We start from the raw sequence: 22,053 nt of genomic DNA on the forward strand, positions 1-22,053 counted from the left end.
TCTAGGGAAGATGACTCACAGATAAAAATCAACTGCTGGCATTCCATGTGGATGTTGGTTTAAGTTTTAGCTGCTCCACTTCCAATCCAGCGCCCTGCTCATGCACCTGGGAAAGCAGGGCAAGATGGCCCATTCCAGTCTTGGTGGCTATTTAGGGAGTGATCCAGGAATGGAAGCCTGCCCACCCCCTCTCTCCCCTCTTCTCTTTCTCTGTAACTCCTTCAAACAAAGAAATCTAAAAAACAAAAACCAAAACAAGCCTATAGTTGCATTTCTGTGTATTAGAAATGACAAATCTAAAAATGAAATTATGAAACCATTCATTATAAATTTAGCCCCAAATGTATAAATTCTGTATACTGAAAACTATAAAACATTATTATAAGAAATTAAACACCTGAGGCCCCTGGAAAGAGATGGATAAAGAAACTGTGCTACATTTACTCCACAGACTACTACTCAGCTATTAAAAAGAATGAATATTTGCAACAAAATGGTCTCAGCTGGAGACCATTATGCTCAGTGAAATAAGCCAATCCCAAAAAGGACAAATATGTTCTCTCTCATGTAAAGCAACATTCATGCAAAATACAAAACAAATAGTATGTATTAACATATATCTGCATATATTCTTAAGGATGAATTGTATAATGGACAGACTAGCATACCAGGAAATGAAGATATGTTGTATCTCCAGAATAAAAGGAGGACTCCCAGTGAAACAGTTAAATATACCTTGACAATATAAAACTAGATTTTCTGCAGTGCCACAATACACTTAAATAGCAGAATGTTGGACTCATGACTGTTGCTGAAGGACTATATTATTGCAACAATACGGAGCAAAATGGTGCGGGGGAGCAGTGGGGAAACTGGGGTGAAACGGTGGGGAATCCCTATACCTGCAAAACTGTGTCATGGAAATAACAATAAATACAAAAAAATAAATCAAATATCTAATAGAAATACAACATGAAGGAAGACACACAATTGGATGCAATCAGAATCCAGAAAGGAATCCACACATTTGTAACCAATTGATTTATAGCACTGTACCAAGACCATTCAGTAGCAATTTGTTACTTTTTCAACAAATGGGACAATTGGCTACCCACATGCAAAAGAATGAATCCTTAAACCATGAACAAAAATTCATTGTTCAACACTAGAAAGAAACACAAGTAAAAAATTTGTTTCCACATATCATGTTAAGTTTCTCAAATATGACACCAAAAAGATAAGATATTCCAGGTAATAATATCTTCACTGACTTTGAACACCCAGCGATCAGGGAGGTCCAGCAAACTGTGGTACTTGTAGTGTTTAATTCCTACACTGCATTCTACAAGAATGACCCACATCTCACTCCTCCCAATTAAGAGTCATGAGAAAACAATGCCTGCAGCCTCGCTCAAACATTAAGAAACATTAATCTCCACGTAGGTCCTGCCAGTCAGCAGTCCCCAATACATGAGCGAAGCACAGAACTTAGCACAGACAGACCCTGCTTGGACCAACAGCACACGATGGCCATCTTCCTTCCTTGGACACACGGTTCCTTCCATCAGGATCATACTTGTAAGGCAAAATGACCAAAAAGCTACTAGCAGCTTCTCTATTGCTTCATAACAATTAAGTGCTTCTAGAATTATACGTTCATGTTTTAAATGCCTGAATTTGGATAGATAAGGCAGCTTCAATGGGACCACAGGCCACTTGGTCAAATAACTGGGAACCAGGCTGTGCCAGAAGTTACTAACGTGGAGGGTTTACCAAGAAGGATGGAAGTGTGTGTATATATGTGTGTGTGTGTACACCCAAAGGAGAGAAGCTGGACAATGCAGGAGTAAGACAGAAGTCATCATTCCTAAGATGTAAATTCCAACCTATAAACAAATTACAAAACAAGAGTACAAAAGCTGACAATATCAGGTAAGGAAATGGAATGAAAATTTGGAAGGAAGGCCCAGGCTTAGGAAAACAGGAACCTGCTCTGAGCTGGTGGTAGCTATGTGGTACCCAAGCTATGTCAACTGACTTAAAGGTACAAAATGAGGCCAAACATAACAATGCAATTTTCAAAAACAGGATATTCTATTTAAAGGAGAAAATAGAAAGCCCGTCATGACTACAATTGTAACTGAAACCTTTCCTGCGATGGTCATTCTTTTCACTCAAATAATGTTATCATCTCCCAGAGAACAGCTATGGGGCAGCAAGAACACTATTTCATTTCAAGCTGGACGCCTCATCTACTAAGACAGCATTCTGACCAAAGAAGCAGATGTAAAATTACAGTCACAGCTGCATTCTTCACAGAACAAGTTGGATAATTGTACTCCAAATTGCTAATTACCCTGTTAATGATTTTTTTTAGTGTCATTGCAGTATTTTGCCACCTTTGTTTAAAATTTTAAAATGCATCTACGAAGTTTTTTAAATAGTACATTTCTGCTATGTTAAATACCAGTGAACCTTCCAAAGCTAAATTCCATATAAAATCCATCTCCTGAAATGGCATTTTCATAGGGGATTTTGTGAGAACACATTTATTCACTAGCTATTTGTTTTAACTTACTTTCTCACCAATTTACTTGCATTTAAGCTTACTGAGGTCCTAAGTATTTCAGTATTAGTGTTTGTATCCAGGTCTATATTTGGTATAAAAATATAATAAAAGAACATGTGCCAAGATATGTTGGCACTGAGAACGTGCCATGGTTAGATTTACAGAAAGTAATAGCAACAGCACAATTTTACTTGTACTGTGATAGCTAGGGTGAAAAAATTTTATACTGTTGGTATTCTGTTGCCTAGTTTATAGCTGAGGGAGGTGATTTACATTTTTGATACAAAAACGTCTAATTTTTTTTCGATTTTAGATTAAAATATTGCCATTTTTTAACTTTTTAAATACATTTAAAGAGCAGATTATTTTTCTATAAATGATGAACAAGCTTCTATTGTTATTTCATGAAAGTTTCTAAATAATCTATTTAAGTAAACATCTCTAAAAACTTTCAGCAAATTTACAAAACTGTTTGCATGCATAAAATGGCTTACCAGTCATAACATGCCACACCATTTCTAAGAATTTACATATTTAGAAAGGTAAGTCAGTAGTTAAAATTTAAAATAATTTTATCATACAATAAAATTCTTAGACAAATACTTAGAAAAATTTTTAGACAAATACTTACATGTGCTTCCAACTTCAGTGATCTTTTAACACTGCAAACAAAATTTAAACATCTTAAATTGATATAGTTTAAGTAGGTAAATATTTAATAGTTAAATAGACAAAAATTCTAAGTTTTTATGAACTAGATTTTTATAGTACATATTAAAGCAGAATATTAACAGAAAGCAATTATTTGTAATGATGGCCTTGGGTTTTTTAATAGAGAAAAAATATCAAAATGGAATCAATTATAAATTCATCATTTATTTGGTATATGTTATTTTATGTACATGACTAGTATGATTTAAATATTGGTAATAAAGTTGAAATTAAAAAGTTAGTATATTTGCTTTATAATACCATTAATAGAAAACTTTGAAAGTAAAATAATTTACATACCTTCAGTGGAGATGCTGAAAGGCTATTATTTTCAGAAATAATGCACTAGGTGTTAGAGGAATGAGCAACATGAAAAAGGCTCCACACATTATTATACCTTTAAACATGATTCAGTGCAAGCACACTAGGACTTAGCTGAGGAACAGATGTGCTATGTCTTTATAAGTCCCCAATCCATAAGAAAGTATTTCTTGTTTCCTTCACTAACCTGAACCAGGAACAAGCCAGGCTTTCTCTGTGCAAAATCTGTTCTGCTAAACTGGATGCCCAGCTGTTGGTGACAATGCTTAGAAAGGGAAGCTGAATATTTATAAGACTTTATTTCGTACAGCTGTCTTCTAAAGAGCAGTCAGACATTTCATTGAATACAGACTAAATGCTCAGAGGAGAAAAAGGTCAATATAAATTAATACTGGTTTACCAGTGACGAAGTTAGCATTAAGAGTACTTTTTTATTCCTGAAAAACAGAAATCAACTTATTTAAAACATCAGATTTTTAAAGCATGGTGTAAAAGGTTATACTAGGAAACTTGTTCTAGGAATCAGCCCCAAATTTTGTGTACATTTTCCTAAATAACTACTACTTTACAAAGAACATACTGCATGAAAAAAAAACAGAATAGGTGGTCAATTTGTGAAAACTATTAAGCGATAAATATCAGATAATTTATTTGAAAAGGATTTATCTAGTTGTAATGTATCTACCTAGAATTATCACATTAGTTTTGTGATAAGTTTTGTGATTAGTTTTGTGTCAGAGAATTACAGACCTCTTTCAGAAATTCACATAGTCAGTATATGAATTCATAAAGTGAAGTGATATGAACAACAGCAGATATTATTTTTAATTTCCACGTATGAGAAAATATGTGGTATTCATCTTCCCGAGTCTAGCTTATTCAGCCTCTCACTTAATATGATGAACTCTAATTTCGTCCACTTTGCTGCAAATGTCAAGATTTCATTTTCTTTAGCCAAGTAATACTCCTCTGCTCATATGTACATTTCCGGTTGTGCATTCACCCACTGAGAATATCTAGGCTGGCTCTGTATCTTGGCTATTTTGAGTAGTGATGGAATGAACAGGGAATGCAAATATCTTTCCCCTATGCTGACTTTATTTTCTCCACATATGTACCTAGGTGGATAGCAAGGTCTTACAGATCTACTTCTAGTTTTTTGAGGAACTTTTACACTGCTTTTTATAATGACTACTCTAATTTTTATGCCCACCAGTAGTGTGTAAGGGTTCCCTTTTCTCTACATTCTCCCCACCAACTGCTATGGTCTTTTTGATAGCAGCCTTTTTTTTCTTTTTTTTTCAAGATTTATTTATTTTCGGGCCCGGCGGCGTGGCCTAGCAGCTAAAGTCCTCGCCTTGAAAGCCCCGGGATCCCATATGGGCGCCGGTTCTAATCCCGGTAGCTCCACTTCCCATCCAGCTCCCTGCTTGTGGCCTGGGAAAGCAGTCGAGGACAGCCCAATGCATTGGGACACTGCACCCACGTGGGAGACCTGGAAGAGGTTCCTGGTTCCTGGGTTCACATTGACTCAGCTCCAGCCATTGTGGTCACTTGGGGAGTGAAACATCGGATGGAAGATCTTCCTCCCTGTCTCTCCTCCTCTCTGTATATCTAACTTTGAGGACTTGAGCCACTAGGCCACGCTGCCGGGCCCTGCTATGGTCTTTTTGATAGCAGCCTTTCGAACTGGAGTGAGATGACACTGCATTGTGGTTCTGGCCTGTGTTCCCTCAGAGGCTAGTGATAGGTGTTTTTTCATGTACTTGCGAACCACTTGCATCTTTTCTTCTACTTCTTAACTCAATTGGTTGCTATTTGTTGTTGAGTTTTCTCAGCTCTTTTATGTATTCTGCATATTAACCTTTTGTCATATGAATGGTTTATATTTTCCCTCATTCTGTAGGAAATCTAAATTTAAAATAGTGACTACCAGAAGCTGTGAAGGGTAGGGTAAGAACAGCAGGAAAGCTGGATAACGGATTCTAAAACATAGCAAGATAGACATGTGCGCTGTAGCACAGGGGTGACCATGGCCCGCAATGGTGAAGAAACGAGCTGGCTGGCTCCAAACACAAAGATAATTCAACAGAAAGGCTGATTGCCTAATGTTTCGCTTAAGCCAGGTATATGTATTGAAAAGTTGCACTGTAACCCCCTAAAAATAAGCAAGTAGTACATGTTAACTCAAAATTTAAAAATAACTTCACAAGAAACTTGAAAAGGAGAAAAATTTTTAGGAGAAAACAATCATTTGACACAGTGAAAGGAACACAATGAATGAGTCCTGAGATGAGATCAAGGCCTGCCTGCTTTATTCTACTTTAGGTTATGTATTTTTTGCACTCATTTTTTTTAAGATTTATTTTATTTTTATTACAAAGTCAGATATACTGAGAGGAGGAGAGATAGAGAGGAAGTGGAGCTGCCGGGATTAGAACCAGCGGCCATATGGGATCAAGGCGAGGACCTTAGCCACCAGGCCACGCTGCCGAGCCCTGCACTCATTTTTTTAGGTCTTTTTAAGATGAGGAAACTAAGACTTCAACTTAATTTAAAAGTTTTATGTCAATGCTAAAAATGAAAAACAAGGCAGATAATTTCATGAAGTATTTGTTTAAATATATAGATACATTTAGTATTAATATATATTTAATATATATAAATATTTTAATATATATATAAATATATATATATTGCCTGGGTGGTGAAGAGATGTTCTGATATTTATGATATTTAAAAGTTGGAAATCTAAAAATCAAATTCAATATCAAATAATTTCTTATCCTTTGCTTTTAAATGCTGTTAAGATGTGATACTATCTTCTTCTTTTTAAAGTAGTCCCTTATGAATGATCACAAGAACTTATTGAAAAAGATACAAATAACTAGGAAATGAGGAAAGGTAAAATTCACAGCAAAAATATGCAACGCTTCACAAATGTGCATGTCGTCCCTGTGCAGGGGCCATGCTGATCTACTTAGTGCCATTCCAATTTTAGTATATGTGCTGCTGAAGCGAGCACTGATACTGTCTTTTATGAGGAGCCAAAATTCACAAGGATATTAACTGTCCAAAATATTATTTCATGATTTTTGGTGGTTAATTCTTAGGGAAAGTACATTTTTGAAATTAAAAGATTCCCAGACTAGGTCTTTTGTTGATATAAGAAACGCAAGGAAATATTAACAAGTAAACAGGGAAGTAAGGTTGTCATCTCTAGTTTGAACTATGATGAGAATCTAAAATCATGATTTATTAAGGCTAACATAGTGCGGTAGTATACAGATAAATCAGATACCTCATAATCAAAAGCCGCTAATATTTATAAGAATCCTAAAACTAATGAAGAGGACTAGAGGAAATCACTTAGCTCAGCCAGCAGGGTCAACAAGATGCGATGTGCCTAGTGCCCCACATCAGAGCTCAGGTCGTGTACCTACATCTTTGTTAAGAGGCCAGAGTATGGCTCAGTCCGTTAAGCTGCCGTCTGCAATGCCAGCACACCATCTGGTTCAAGTCTGACTGCTTCACCTTCAATCCAGATCCCTGGTAATATGTGAGGGAAAGCAGTGGAAGAAGGTTCAAATGCTTAGTTTCCTGTACCCATACGGGAAACCTAAATGAAGTTCTCGGTTCCCTGCTTCAGCCTAGCCCACCCTTGGCTATTGGGGCCATTTGGGGAATGAACAAGCAGACAGCTCTCTCTCTCTGTCTATTCCTCTAAAACTCTGCCTTTCAAATAAATAAAATTTTTAAGAGAAACACTTTGCGAAAATGAAAGGGAAAAAAATTAAAGAAGTGCAAACTAGAGCAGGCCTTGTGGCATAATGGGAAAACTTGCCACCTGGAATGCTGACATCCCATACGGGGGCCAGTTGGAGTCCTGGCTACTTCATTTCTAATCCAGCTTCTTGCTAGTAGGCCTGGAAAAGCGGTGGCAGATGATCCAAGTGCTTGGGCTCCTGACTCCGAGTGGGAGACTGAGAGGAAGCTCAGGCTCCTGGCTTTGGGGCCATCTGGGGTGTAAATCAGTGGATGCAAGAGCTCTCTGCTCCTCTCTCTGTAATGGTGCCTTTCAAATAAATAATCGATCTTAAAAAAAAAGACGACGACGAAGAAGAAAAAAAAGCATAAATCTGCTAGAGGAATCTAAAACCATTTCTTTAAGGCGTTTATTTATTTAAAGGCAGAGTTGAAGGGAGGGAGAGACCATCCATCCAATGGTTTATTTCCCCAAAAGGCCACAACAGCTGGGGTGAGGTGAGACTGAAGCCAGGAGACAGGAATTTCTTCTGGGTTTCCCACTTGGCTGTAGGAGCCAAGGCACTTGGACCCTCTTCTGCTGGTTTTCCCAGGTGCATTAGCAAAGAGTTGCTTTGAAGGTAGAGCAGCCAGAAATTAAACTGATGCCCATATGGCATGCTAGCACTGCAAGCAGCAACTTAATCTACTTTGCCACAATGCTGACCCTGACTGTATATTCCTACCATTCAGTTAGAACAAGATCCACTCTTAACTGGTCTTTAAATTAAGAACCCAGTAGTTTCAAGGCACTCTTTTGCCCAGGAACAATTCATACTACAAACAAGATATGCTCCTAAGTGGATTAGGGGCATGTTATCAGGAACAGACAAGAAGATATGAATGAAACATAAATTAACAGGCAAAACTGGGTTAGAAATATGGGATATCTCTTAACACCCTGATGATAAATATCGAACACCAACAGTTTATAGTTTCTGTATAGGTTTATTATGATACTAGAGCAGCCTAATTACACACAGACTCTATATTACCGATTGATCGTGATGAAAAATTTATGAGATCTGGTTCTTTATTCATGAGAGTCCATCCACAGCTCAAAATTTGGATTTCATTCATTCATTGGACACATAGCCTGAGTTAACATAATTATGTCCATTAACTCTCATTTTAAGAGAGTGTATTAATGCCAAAGTTTTGGGTCAGGGGCTGGACTCAAACTTCAATTGGCTTATTACTTATAAATTAATAATATTCTTCAAAATATGTTAAATGTTTTAATGTAAACCAAGTGAGGGAAAACAAAGTCAAATTTCCTTCAGGCATAAATTTTCTAATCAAGACTATATTTACAAGAAAAACTGAACTATCTCCTTGCTTATGGGTCTAGAATTTCCAGTTTCTCAGCAATTGGTACAGTATTGTATAGCTAGTAATACTTAGTAAAGTTCTGAGTATTTGGTCATTAAATTACAGATGAATATTAGGTGGGCAATATGGTTTAAGGCAGTTTATTCAAAAATATTAAATATGATAAATAAAATTGTTCAGTAAAAAAAAGAAATATGGGATATCTCCTTGATCTTTTTTTACTTGTGCTACTATTACATAATATAATTAAAGGTAATAGCTTTCTAGTTGTTCTGTAAAGTTATAAGTGGCTCCTGGTAGTTCTGTAAAGTTACAAGGGGCTCAGCTGAATACTTTATCTTCCTTTTTTTTTTAAAGAATTATTTTTATTACAAAGTCAGATATACAGAGAGGAGGAGACAGAGAGGAAGATCTTCCGTCCGATGATTCACTCCCCAAGTGAGCCGCAACGGGCCGGTGTGCACCAATCCAAAGCCGGGAACCAGGAACCTCTTCCGGGTCTCCCATGCAGGTGCAGGGTCCCAATGCATTGGGCCGTCCTCGACTGCTTTTCCCAGGCCACAAGCAGGGAGCTGGATGGGAAGTGGAGCTGCTGGGATTAGAACCGGTGCCCATATGGGATCCTGGCGCATTCAAGGCGAGGACTTTAGCCACTAGGTCATGCCGCCAGGCCCCTATCTTCCTTTTTTTTTTTGAATGGGTTCACAAAAATGGGGAAAGGACTTAGATACACATTTCTCCAAAGATAAAATAATGGCCAAGAAGCACATGAATACATGCCCAGGACTTCAAATCATCAGAGAAATGGAAACCAGAACCATAATGAAATGCCACTACCAGTCCATTAAGATGGCTACCAGGAAAACAACAGAAAATAATCTGCATTGGCAAGGAGAAACTGGAATACCTGTGCATGCTAATGGGAAAGTAAAAGAGTTAAAGGAAAACAGTACAGCAGGTCCTCAAAAATTAAAAACAGATTTGTCTTATGATTCACAATTGCTCTTTCCAAGAGAAATGAAAGCTGGAATGTGAACATATCTCCACAGCCAAGAGGGTGCAGCAACCCGAGTGTCCACGGACAGACGGATGAACAAAACGTGGTGTCTACACACAACTGAGCATGTTCCAGCCTCAAAAAGGAAGAGCGTCTGACACATGCTCCAACACACAAGAACCTTGGAGAGATGATGCTAACTGAAACAAGCCAATTATAAATGGCCACACATCGTAGGATTCTAGTCTATAAGGGCAGTCAAACGTAGAGACAGAAAATGTGCTGGTGGTTGTCAGGGGCTGCAGGAACGGGAGATTCAGAAACGACTGTTTCAGGGGCAGTTTCAGCTTTGCAAGAGCAAAACAAATTCTGGAGATAGATAGTGGTGATACTTCCATCAGTGTGAATGTATTTAATGCCAGAAAATTACAACTTAAAAATAATTAAATTGGCTAGTTTTAAATTATATGTGTTTTAGTATAATTTTAAGCTAAATAATTGTTAATGAAGATCTACCTATTGTATTCAAATTACCTGCTTATGGGTAACCTTATAACCTCTGTGCTGACTTCTCAATTTACCTAAATTCCCAACTATGGCCATAACTTTAATGTTACCAGGATAAGGTTCACTGGGATCAGAATTCTGATTGCTACAGCAATTACTGTTATTCAGAGGTTTAAAAAGGCAAAAAATATTTGTTATGCAATTTTGTGTCAATAAGAGAAAAGCAAAAATATTGGTACTAATGGCCCCATGATTCTTTTAGATAATCCTTTCCTATTTCATTTAGCTTACCATGTGGTAGTATTCTGAATAGGATTCTGATTCATTAGGACAGACTGAGTAGATTCTATTACAGTGTCACTCACACAAATTACAATATTTTAAAAATTATTCTAGGAGAAAATCTATTATTTGATTCCTAATTATGACCTGAGATTCCCTTATAGGATTTTAAAATATTAGATTACATGGTAGAGCTGAAGGTTGGGGTGGAGCTGAAGAGCAAACTTAGTAAAGCAGTTAAGACTCAGGGAGCCTTGATGCTATGCCAAATTCTTCCCTAAGGTTGGGCAAAGCACATAATCTCCCTAAGCTTCATAATGTTTTATAGTAATACTGGCCTGCAAAGTAGCAACAAATTTCTGAGCCAGAGATAAAAATATCACTTAGTATATCAGTGTTTCCATTTACTCCTCACTATAATAAGATGATAATCTTGCCCGCTACCCACTTCACAAGAGTCTTCAGAGGATTATTGTACGCACACATGAAACGCTTCAAAATCCTTTGACAGAAGGCAATGGACAAATTCACATCCCATGTGACTCTTTTGTGCAAACTGAGGTATGTGAAATTTATTTTCCACTCTATGTACAGAAATAAGCAAATAAGGAAGAAGATACTCAGGCCTTTGCTTTATGTGTCGAAAACTTCTCATGGTCACACAAAGAAATCTCTACCACACATGGGTGAGTGGGACAAACACTACTCCATTACTGTGGAAGTGTGGTCATCAGTGCATCAGGACACCTGAGTGAAACACCAGAGCTGCTTCTCTTCATTACAAAACTGGGCTAACTTTTACCAGTTACCGGGCAATGTGTTTATTGTGTCAAAGCTTTCCTTATAAAAATATTAACAGATTGTAAGATAGCCACGGAATCCTTACAGAGCCAAACATATGTTTGCAAAAATGTATCCCAGAAGATAAATGGAAGCTTAATGTGCTGTAGGTTGGACAAATGAGAAGTGCCATAAGACTATGTTATTAGGGCCCAGCGGCGTGGCCTAGTGGCTAAAGTCCTAGCTTTGAACACGCCCCGGGATTCCATATGGGCGCCGGTTTTAATCCCAGCAGCTCCACTTCCCATCCAGCTCCCTGCTTGTGGCCTGGGAAAAGCAGTCGAGGACAGCCCAAAGCCTTTGGACTCTGCACCTGCGTGGGAGACCTGGAAGAAGTTCCTGGTTTCTGGCTTCGGATCGGCCCAAACCAGCCATTGTGGTCACTTGGGGAGTGAATCATCGGACGGGAGATCTTCCTCTCTGTCTCTCCTCCTCTATGTATATCTGACTTTGTAATAAAAATAAATAAATCTTAAAAAAATAAAAAATAAAACAAAAAGACTATGTTATTAAAGTCAGTATTCCTAAATATGAACACGAATATTTATCACTACTAGCTTCTGCCAAAAATCTCTCTGATACATTTTGTGTTAAGCTTACTTTGGTGCAAAATAATTTAAAATAATTTAAAATCGGCACACAAGTACCTAAACTGAGTATGTTCTTTAAGAGACCCTCCTGGAAAAGCCCTAATAGCCTACTGTAATCTTGGAAAAAATGACAAGCGGGGAGGGGAGACAGTGAAGGAGAAGGAGTGAAGAAAGAGGAACTTCTGTGCTTCTAAATCTGTACTGTGAAAAGTGTGAAATCTTCTCATATAAATCAAAACCAAGAAAATACAAATAAATACATATGCACTCATCCTTACAAATTACAAAAATGACCACAAAAACACTGATCCTGATGTCCACCCTTAGAAAATTCCACATGATCATCTGTAAGACATTCCCCCCATAACTTGAGCTGTAGTTATGCAACAAGGTGGGAGGGTTTGGGGAGGGGTGGGGAGAACCCAAGTACCTATGTAACTGTGTCACATAATAACAATGTAATTAATGAAGTAAAATAATAAATAATTAAAAAAAAAAAAAGACATTCCCCCCATCACTGTTCAGTTTGCACCAAGGATCCTTCCACTCCAACCCAACAGCACTTATGCATGATCTCTGCGTGTTTTCTTCCTGACCAAGAAGTGTTTATCTTGTTTGTTAGCTGATGGATTGTAAGTTTTAAAACATTGGCTGATCTCTTCCACTGATTAAAATTCCTGGGGCCAGTGCCATAGCATACAGGCTAATCCTCCATCTATGGTGCTGGTTTCCTATAGGAGTGTCAGTCCTATTCCTGGCTGCTCCACTTCTAATCCAGTTCCCTGCTAATGTCCTGGAAAAGCAGCAGAGGATGGTTCAAGTTTTTTGACCACTGCACCCATGTGGGAGACTTGGAAGAAACTCATGGGCTTCTGATCGGTCCAGCTCTGGCCACTGCGGCCTTCAAGGGAGTGAGCGAGCAGATGGGCGATCTCTGTCTCTTTTTCTCTTGCTATAACTCTGCCTGTCCAATATAAATAAATGAATACTTTCAAAAAAATAAAATTCCTAGGAATTTTGAATGCCCAGAGCCTGGCACAAGTGATTGGCAAATGGGAATTAAATAAATAAATGCATACTTAATTAACTGTATTTTTAGTTTAAAATGTAAGTCTTAAATTTAAAAATTGTTGCATATTTAAGTTCTTCAATATTTTTTGTAAAGACATATTTTTATTGGAAACTCAGATTTATAGAGAAAGAGATATACAAAGATCTTTCATCCACTGGTTCACTCCCCAAGTAGCCACAATGGTTGAAGCTGAGCTGATCTGAAGCCAGGAGCCAGGAGTTTCTTCTGCGTCTTCCATGCAGGTGCAAGATCCCAAGGCTTTGGGTTGTCTTCTTTTGCTCTCCCAGGCCACAAGCAGGGAACTGGATGGGAAGTGCAGCAGCCAGGATAATAACCAGCACCCATATGCGATCTCAGTGCATGCAAGGTGAGGACTTTAACCACTAGGCTACTGGACCAGGCCCTTCAATTTTCTTTGATGTTCCAATTTTTGTTTACTTAAGAGAAGTCATTTTGGTCTGAAAACTTTAGAAAAAAATTATTTATTATTATTGGAAAGGTAGATCTACAGAGGAGAGACAGAAACACAGTCTATCCAGTGGTTCACTCCACAAGTGACCACAAAGGCCACAGCTGAGTGGATCCAAAGCCAAGAATCAGGTTTCTCACATGGGTGCAGGTTTCCCACGTGGGTGCAGGGTTCCAAGGCTTTGGGCCATCCTCTGCTACTCTCCCAGACCACAAGCAGGGAGCTGAATGGGAAGTGGAGCATCCAGGACATGAACCAGTGCTCATATAGGATCCTGGTACTTGCAAGCGGAGGATTAGCTGCTGCTGGGCCCTTGTCTGAAATTCTTAGATATTTAAAAAATGATATTTCTTACAATCACACTTATTGCATTTTCATTATAAGGTCCTCAAGTATGTCATTTTAAGTTTTATCTCTAAGGCAGTGCCTTATGTTGACTTGTGTCTATTAGTTTTTGAAAAAAAAAAAATCTAAGTCTCTTCAAATACTGCCTCTCTACATGGGACTTTACTAACCCAGTCCACACAGGACAACAATAAAGACTTAAACCAAGCAATAAAAATACCAATTTCGGCAGTGTTGAAACAAATATTGAAAGCCCTGCAGAATTTAAAAGTTTAGATTTAATACACTTAAGAAGTAATTTTGTACTTTTTCCAATGTCATGTATGTCTCTAAATACCTTCTTCATATCTTTGGTCTCTACGATTTATTTTGGGTAATTTCTTCAGATTTATCTTCCGTTTCTCTAATTCCTCCTTTAGTTGTATTTGATTTACTGTTAAATTTTTCATTGAGATTTTTAACAATTCAATGAGCTTTTGGATAACTAAATTTTTATATAAATTTTTTAAAGTTCAATACATATTCTTGTTATCCTTTAACCAGATTTACCACCAGTTTACATTTTTCATTCTACTTACATATACATACATACATGACACATTTTATCATATGCAAATATGCATTTTTTTCTGTACCATGGAAAACTGAGACAATGTCCATTTTTATTCAGCAATATTTCCATGTGTTTTATAAAAATAAGTATATAACTACCAAAAATTTGAAAATTCATCATTGATAAAATACTATGGCAATTCATATTCAAATCAGGATTGACAAGTAAATGTCCTTCTAAGTCTAGCATTCAGTCTTAGGTCACTCACTGCACTGAACCGTACCATCTATCTCATTTAGTCTGGAATAATTCTTCAACACTTCTTTGGCTTCTGTGCGCTTGTCATTTTTCAAGAACACGGAGTATTTTAACTTCAACTTTTGTGGATGATCCTTCATCTTGGGTTTAATTGACATTCCTCTGATCAAGTTTCATTTCTTTTTTGGTGTAAGTACATTGATCTTTTTGAGGAAATAACAAATAACAAATTAAACAAATAACAAATTAAAGCACGTGATGCTGAATTTATCCACTAGGCCATAGCACTAAACCCAAGAACTCTTTATTTCCCTAACATAAGCTATTTGATATAGGCCTTGTAGAAACATCCTCCCAGTTGCTTGAAAATTCATCTCCTTTATGGTATCTTTAGATTAACATTGCAAGGTCCTGGTGTGATGGCTCGGTGGCTAAATGCTTGCCTCGCACACAGGGGAATCCCACATGGGCACTGGTTTGTGTCCTGGCTGCTCCACTTCCTGTCCAGTCCTCTACCTGTGGCTGAGGAAAACAGTGGAGGATGGCCCAGGGTGCAAAACCAGAAGGAAGCTCTCGCTGTTGTGGCCACTTGGGGAGTGGAACCAGTGGACGGAGGAACTTTCTCTATCTCCTTCTTTCTGTAAATCTGCATTTCCAATGAAAATAAATAATTCTTTAAAAAAATTAACATTTTTAAAATTAAATGAAGTCTTGTCAACTTTTTTTCTATGGTTATTTCAGTGAATTTTTACCTACCCAGGTTGTAACACATTCTCATATATTTTCTCCAGAAACTAAATTTTTACATTGAAGATTATGATCTATCTCAAACTAATTCTTGTTTATTTTATTTTATTTTGGGGGGTTCAGTCTCCTTCTCCACCTGGCACCAGCACTACCGGGAAGGAGACTCGTGTCCACAGAATTTCTTTGGCATCTTTGTGGGCCTCTCTTCCTGTTTTTAAAGACTTACTTGTTTTAGAGGTGAAGTTACAGATAAAGGGTGGTGGAAGAGAGATCTGTAATTTCATATTTTCAGGGCAAAAATGTGGGTTATCATTTCTTAAAATATTTTTATGCCCTATTCTATTTCTAGCACACTAAGTACAAATTAGACCATTTGATGTTGTTCCGTAAGTCATGAAGGGTCTGTTTTCTTTTTTCACTTTTATTCCTTTGTTTACATGGTTTCTATTGTAATATCTTCAAGTTCACCTCTGCCAGAAAAGCTCAGGTAATACTTTTATGACAAATATACTTTTAAGATGTAGCATTTCCATTTACTTCTTTAATTAAGTTTCTATTTATTTTCTAAGGTTCCCTAGATACTTCCTCAACTTTTTAAGTCCTTGAACGTACTTACAATGAGTTCTTTAACGTCTTTGCTAATTCTAAACATCTGAGCCATGTTGAAGTCAATTTCAACACAAATTTTTGCTCAACACCACAAATTTTTTCTCAACAAAGGATCATATTTTCTTTTTCTATTTCTTTTTGCAAGTCTGGTAGTATTTTATTGTATGCTAGATACTTCATGACATGACAGAGATTCTGAATTCTGTTATCTTACTCTTGACAACTCAATTTTGTTTTGACAGGCGTCTAGTTTGAGTCAATTCAAACTCTATATTCTGTCTTTCTTGTGATGGGCAGGAACTGAAGTTGCTGCTCAGTTCTTTCAGCATTCTAGTTAGTGCTATCTGCCAGGCTGTAATGAGATTCCTCAGTGCTTACACAGAGACCTGCCAAAGATTCGGGCAGTATATAATCACATTTTGGGGCTACCTACTTCCCAGGATTTTCACTTTATTTTCTAGCAAGTCCAGTAACTGCAAGCTCTCATCTTATTTCACAAGTAAGTAAAACATGAGCTTTCTGCTTGGGTTCTGGCCATACTACACTATATGGGCTACCTCTGGACAAAACACTATAAACAAATAATTGACCTGCTTGTTAAGGCACTGCTTGGGACACCAGCATCTCCTACCAGAACGTCTGGGTCCAAGTCCTGGCTCTCTGCCTACTACTAGTTTCCTGCTATGTGTATCCAGGGAGGTGACAGTTATGCTACAAGCAGTTAGATTCCAGCCTGCCATTTCAGAGGCCTGCATGGAGTCCCCAGTTCCAATTTAGCCCAGACTCAGCTCATACAAGGCTCTGGGTAGTCAACCAGCAGATGGGAGCTCTGTCACTCCTACTGTCTTTTCTCCTTGGAAATCTGTTGCCTTCCAGGCACATTAGCAGGAAGGTGGGCTGAAAGCAGAGACAGAGGTGGACCTACAGCCCAAGCATTTAGAGAGAACACAGGCCTCCTCAATGGTGGCTTAACTCACTGCACCACAAAATATCTGCTCCTGCCTGGTTACTTTTTCAGTATTTTCTCATTATTTGCTGGTTTTTATGATTCAACTTTGTTTTCTTCAGGTCTGTATAATCCCTTTTTATAAAATCCTTAGAACCTAATTCTGTTGATTATTATGTACTGTACTTGCAGTTTGGTTTTATTTCACTTCCTTGGAGTACACCAAAAGCAATTAAAGATGTAATTTATTCGGAATCTAGTCATTTTGCAATTTTAAGGACTTTCAGGGCCAGGCGGCATGGCCTAGCGGCTAAAGTCCTTGCCCTGAACACGCCGGGATCCCATATGGGTGCCGGTTCTAATCCCAGCAGCTCCACTTCTCATCCAGGCTCCCTGCTTGTGGCCTGGAAAAGCAGTGCAGGACGGCCCAAAGCCTTAGGACCCTGCATCTGTGTAGGAGACCTAGAGGAGGTTCTAGGCTCCTGGCTTTGGATTGGTGCAGCACCGCCCATTGCAGTCACTTGAGGAGTGAATCATCTGATGGAAGATCTTGCTCTCTGTCTCTCCTCCTCTATGTATATCTGACTTTCCAATAAAAATAAATAAATCTAAAAAAAAAAAAAGAACTTTCAGAGATTGTAACTATTAAAGGAGCTCCAAACCATTATAAAAAGGGTCTGGTAATAGAAATACATGTGCATATTAGTACTGCTGCAAATACGGTCTTGTCAATTTTTGTTTTATATCTTTGCCAAACCAATGGCTAAAAATGTTATACTGGGGGCCCAGTGCTGTGGTAAGACACACTAGGATTCTGCCTGTTTGAGTTCCGGTCACTCTATTTCCAATCCAGCTCCCTGCCAATAATCTGGAAAAGTAGTGGAGATGGCCTGCGTGCCTGGGTCCGGTACCATGTGGGAGACCCAGAAGCAGCTTCTGGCTTCAGACAGGCTCAGCTTCAGCTGTAGTCGTTTGGGGAGTGAGTCAACAGATGGATTCACTCCCTCTCTCTGTAAATGTAACTTTCCAATAAAAATGAAGCTTGTTTTGTTTTACAGAATGTTATACTACTGAAATTTTAATGATCTGGTATTACTTTAAAATTTACTGCATAAGGGTGAAATGGTCATCTTTCCACTAGATAATCATTTACAGTCCTTGCTTATAGTCAGATTAAACTAGGTTCTTTTTTGCTTTTCACTTGTTAAAATTTTTATTTGGTTAAGCATTAAACTCTTGGCTGTAATAAAATTTTTAAATATACTATCTCAAAAACTATAGAAAGAGAGAGTGCAAGATGGGAACATCTTTATACTCTTTCTTAGAATTGTATCTATAAATGATATTCAATTAAAAACTACCTTACAAAATAAAAAAGGAAATGTAACTTTTGAAAAGATAATCTGCAAAAAAGGATCTGCTATGCTTTCTTTTACACTACCGATTTTTACAAGCTGGAAATCATTACACTTAAATTTCATACTTTTCATATTTACATATTCAAGTTATCAGCAGTTTTACCAACTTTAAAAAACAGAGTATATGTTTAAGTAAAACAAATGACAAAACTTTGATCATTTGGTACGAAGAATATTTTTACATGGCTAACTTTAACTTGGCCTGACATATCATTTCACTCACGTGTCTGTAATCAATCCAAAAAGCAAAAGCCATTGTCCTTGATATTCTCATCAGCTGCGAGGAAGCAAACAGGCATAGTAATATGAGCTTAGCAGAACCAGCTTCTGCCCAGTTTCCTTTGTCACAGAAAAGACAGCCCGTTTTAAAGTGCTCTCAGAAACAAGATTCTACATCAGGAAACACAATGCTGCCATTGAAATAGTGTTACTGAGTCATCACCCACAACAGAATAAAGTGAATTCTCATGGAAGCAGGCTGAGAAGCCTGGGTTGAATCACCATGAAGCAGTAAGCTAAGCCGAAATGCCACCAAGAAAGTGCAAGAAGCTTTACCAAGGCAAAGATGGAAGGGGAAAAGCACTAACATGCCATCTGATTACTCACAGAAAGAGCTGCTACAAAGGTGTATTTAACTTCAGTATCGTGCAAATATAAATACAGTGTGAACTCTGCCTATATCGGTTGAGATTTTTTTTTAAGGCAGAAACCTTATCAATCAACTAAGAAGTATTTGTTGAACAACAATTTTATTGATGAGTACAATGAGTAACTATCTAAGGATCACACAGCTGACAAGCAGAATCAAGATTCAAATCTGGCAACAAGAAGCAGTCAGAAAAGCATTTCACATGTTAAGAAAAAAACAATTCCCTTCGCCCCCGAAAACATTCAGTGGCTTTCTCTGTCTTCTCAATTCAAGACGCAGCCGGCGTTGGAAGAACAAACCTAAATGACTTCACACAGTGCCTATTCCCACTCGGCTCACTCCCAACAGCCAGATCGTTAGTGCTGGGTGGGAATTCAGAAATCACTCGGCGCAAATCTATTTTTATCAGGAAGAAAACGGAAGCCCCTATGGATGAGTACCGGTGGCATCTGGAATTCCCGCCTTCAGCGCCCAGTCCGTGTGCGTGCACGGACAAGAGCCTGCTGCAATCCTCACTTCACTGCGCGGCTCACTACGAGCTGGACACCGCCTAATCACAGTCCTCAGCCTCCGGCTGTCAGAAACCGTCCTGAAATGGACAGAGTTCAGCGGCTTCACGGGGAACTGTCGACGGGAGAGGGTCATTTTTACTCAGAGAACAACCAGGGCTACGCAATGTCTGCTCTTCTGGCACAGAGAGGGACCCAGCAAACGGCATAACCGAGGGCGATACCTACGGCATTGCGGGAGCCAAGGACGCAGCACACCACTGACCGGAACCAGCCGAGAACGTCCCCGAGCAAAGGCGAAAAGCGCGGGCAGGCAGGCAGGAGGCGTGTCACACCTAACGCGGTCCCCCTGGAAACGTCCTCCCCGCGAGAACGCAGGCCGGGTGGAGAGGTTAGGTCCATGACTGCAGGCAGTCCCTCCAGAGAGAAACACAGAACCTCCTGCGACTACTCTTGCCCTTGGAACTCCCCAACAGAGGGTCAGACACAGCCATCTCCGTTCTCTCCGGATAAAAACAAACAAGAAATCTCTAACATTTCTAGCCGGACCATTTTCAAGAGGTGCTCTGCGTCTCATTTCCGGTGGTGGAGAGGCGCGGTTGCCATGGTAATTGGAGTCAGGCCGCTGTGTGTCCGGCGGCCTTGAGACGGGGTCGGCGAATCGCTGGAAGGAATTGGCTGTGAGCTGGAATTAGGTAGCCAAACGCTGTCTTCGTGTCCTCGCTCGTCTGCCCCGCACTGTGCGGCTGCTTCTCCTCCCACTTGCTTCCTTTGTCTTACTAACACTTGGATGTTCCACAGTCCCCCGGGAACAGAGGAGTAGGGCGAGGTTGCGGGAGCGGGGTTGGCGACTGGCCGGCGGCAGCCCAGGGGCCCTCGCCTCCACGGTGCTGCTCCTGCTCGGCTGCCACGCACTCTCTGGGCCCCTATGCCAGTCTCGGGCTGGAGTTCCCAATAAAGGAAGCTTCCGAACTAGTGGGGTGCAATTGGATTTTTCAACTTCAGTTTAGTCCTTCGTCTCAGGACAGGAGAAGATGGATTCCTGGAAGCCGTGGGCTTTCCACGTTCCAGGAGTTTCACCTTGTCTGTCAAGAATGAAGGTCTTTGGACATTGTTAGCTGCGAGTTCATGCCGCCTTCCTCGTTGGCCCATTTTCCTTTCACATTCGTGAGGAGACATGTGTGCTCCTGGGTATTTAAAACTTGGGTGCTTCATTAAAGTGATACCAATTTGAGACAACCAGACTGTGACACATCCCTGTGGGGTCCTTCCGAACCCGCTGTAATAGGAACGTGTCAGGCAGGCAATCTAGTCTGTGTGTTATACACAGGGTATTTCATCCATGCCAAGCGATTATTATCTTTCTTTCCCAGGTGTAAAAGATCTATATATTGCAAGAAGGTGTGAGTGATTTAGGCCTCCCTAGTAGAGACTCAGTGAGCCCTGAAGGGGACCCTCCCTGTGTTATCTTACGGTTGAACTTGAAATATTTAATTTGTCAGATTGGAGCGTATTTTAAAGTGAAAGCAGGATAAAATAATGTTGGAAGCTGTTCTGAGGGTTGTTTGAGTGGTTTGGATGGTTCTGAGACATTGTTGGCTTCTTTGCACCAGGGTTAAGAAAATCTTACCAAGATCTGTTGGCTGACCAAGTCCACCTTGGTGCATCCACATGCCCAGGAATGTGTTGCAAAGCTTGGTCAGAAGAGTGGTCCAACCTGTTTTACTCTCCATCCTCTGACCAGGCACTTGACATCCCCTGTTGACCTAGGTGAGCTGGCTGTCATGTAATCCGTGTGCATCTGGGCATGCTGTCTACTGCACAGGTATCAGCAACTGAGGAGGCCCAGTCCCGATGCATGCACTTCAAGGTCATCCCACATTTATTGTGATTTTCTCTCTGCCTAGGGTTTGAATCCAGAAATGTGGTGGAAATTATCCCAAGAAATTTCACCAAGGGTGACCTCAGACTTTACTCTCATGTGCACCAGTCCCTGCAGGGTCGGGTTTGGTCTGTCACCTGCAACAGCCAATGAACATACCAGTAGATGCAGCTGCCTGGTGTTCTGCCCTTAGCCCCATCTCTCACAGGAACTGATGGGTGCTGTGTCCCAGTACAGCCAGCCCACCACTGGCCTGGTCTTCATGCACACCAGCAGATGTTGCAGCACAGATGGGATGACCTCCCAGTAACTCCCACCAGGGCTACTCCTAGCCCCAGTTTTTGCACGTACCAGTATGTGCTAAGGCCTAGTTTGATCCATCCCGCATCCCATCTGGGTCTCATACACATCCATAGGTGCTGCAGCTTAGCTCAGCCCGACCCACACCCAGGCCCAGCCCACATGTATGGTGGCAGGTGCTGCCACCCTGAAGAGCTGATTCTGCTCACCAGCAGGAGCTGAAACCCAGCTGAGGAATGCCCACAGTACACCTGCTAGATCTGCTCCCAGTTCTGGATCTTGTGCCTCCCAGGGGAACTGCAGAAAAACCTGGTGTGACTTGTCAGCCAGTCTTGGCACACAG

At 39.7% G+C, this 22,053-nt stretch overlaps 2 protein-coding genes and 1 non-coding gene across 6 annotated transcripts in view; 1 reads left to right on the top strand and 2 right to left on the bottom strand.

The window, feature by feature from the left end:
• Positions 1-20,423, bottom strand: part of ITGB3BP (integrin subunit beta 3 binding protein) — a 55,751-nt gene extending 35,328 nt beyond the window's left edge. The window contains exons 1-2 of one of the 3 annotated variants that reach the window (XM_058657512.1): positions 19,753-20,423; positions 3,201-3,231 (exon numbers count right to left, since the gene is read on the bottom strand). In XM_058657512.1, the coding sequence (XP_058513495.1) occupies positions 3,201-3,231; positions 19,753-20,105 (384 nt within the window). In that variant the 5' untranslated portion in view covers positions 20,106-20,423. The remainder of the gene's footprint in view (positions 1-3,200; positions 3,232-19,752) is intronic. The other 2 variants (XM_058657522.1, XM_058657519.1) reach the window with 2 other exon arrangements.
• Positions 6,520-6,626, bottom strand: LOC118760637 (U6 spliceosomal RNA). The gene has a single exon (XR_004996902.2). It is a non-coding gene; the product is annotated as a U6 spliceosomal RNA (small nuclear RNA).
• LOC101534633 (phosphoglucomutase-1) overlaps positions 20,077-22,053 on the top strand; it is a 124,254-nt gene continuing 122,277 nt past the window's right edge. The window contains exon 1 of one of the 2 annotated variants that reach the window (XM_058657492.1): positions 20,077-20,223. The gene's annotated coding sequence lies outside the window, so the exon portion shown is untranslated. The remainder of the gene's footprint in view (positions 20,224-22,053) is intronic. The other variant, XM_058657486.1, reaches the window with a different exon arrangement.

The sequence above is a fragment of the Ochotona princeps genome, chromosome 2 (assembly GCF_030435755.1).
Source record: "Ochotona princeps isolate mOchPri1 chromosome 2, mOchPri1.hap1, whole genome shotgun sequence".
Lineage (NCBI taxonomy): Eukaryota > Metazoa > Chordata > Mammalia > Lagomorpha > Ochotonidae > Ochotona > Ochotona princeps.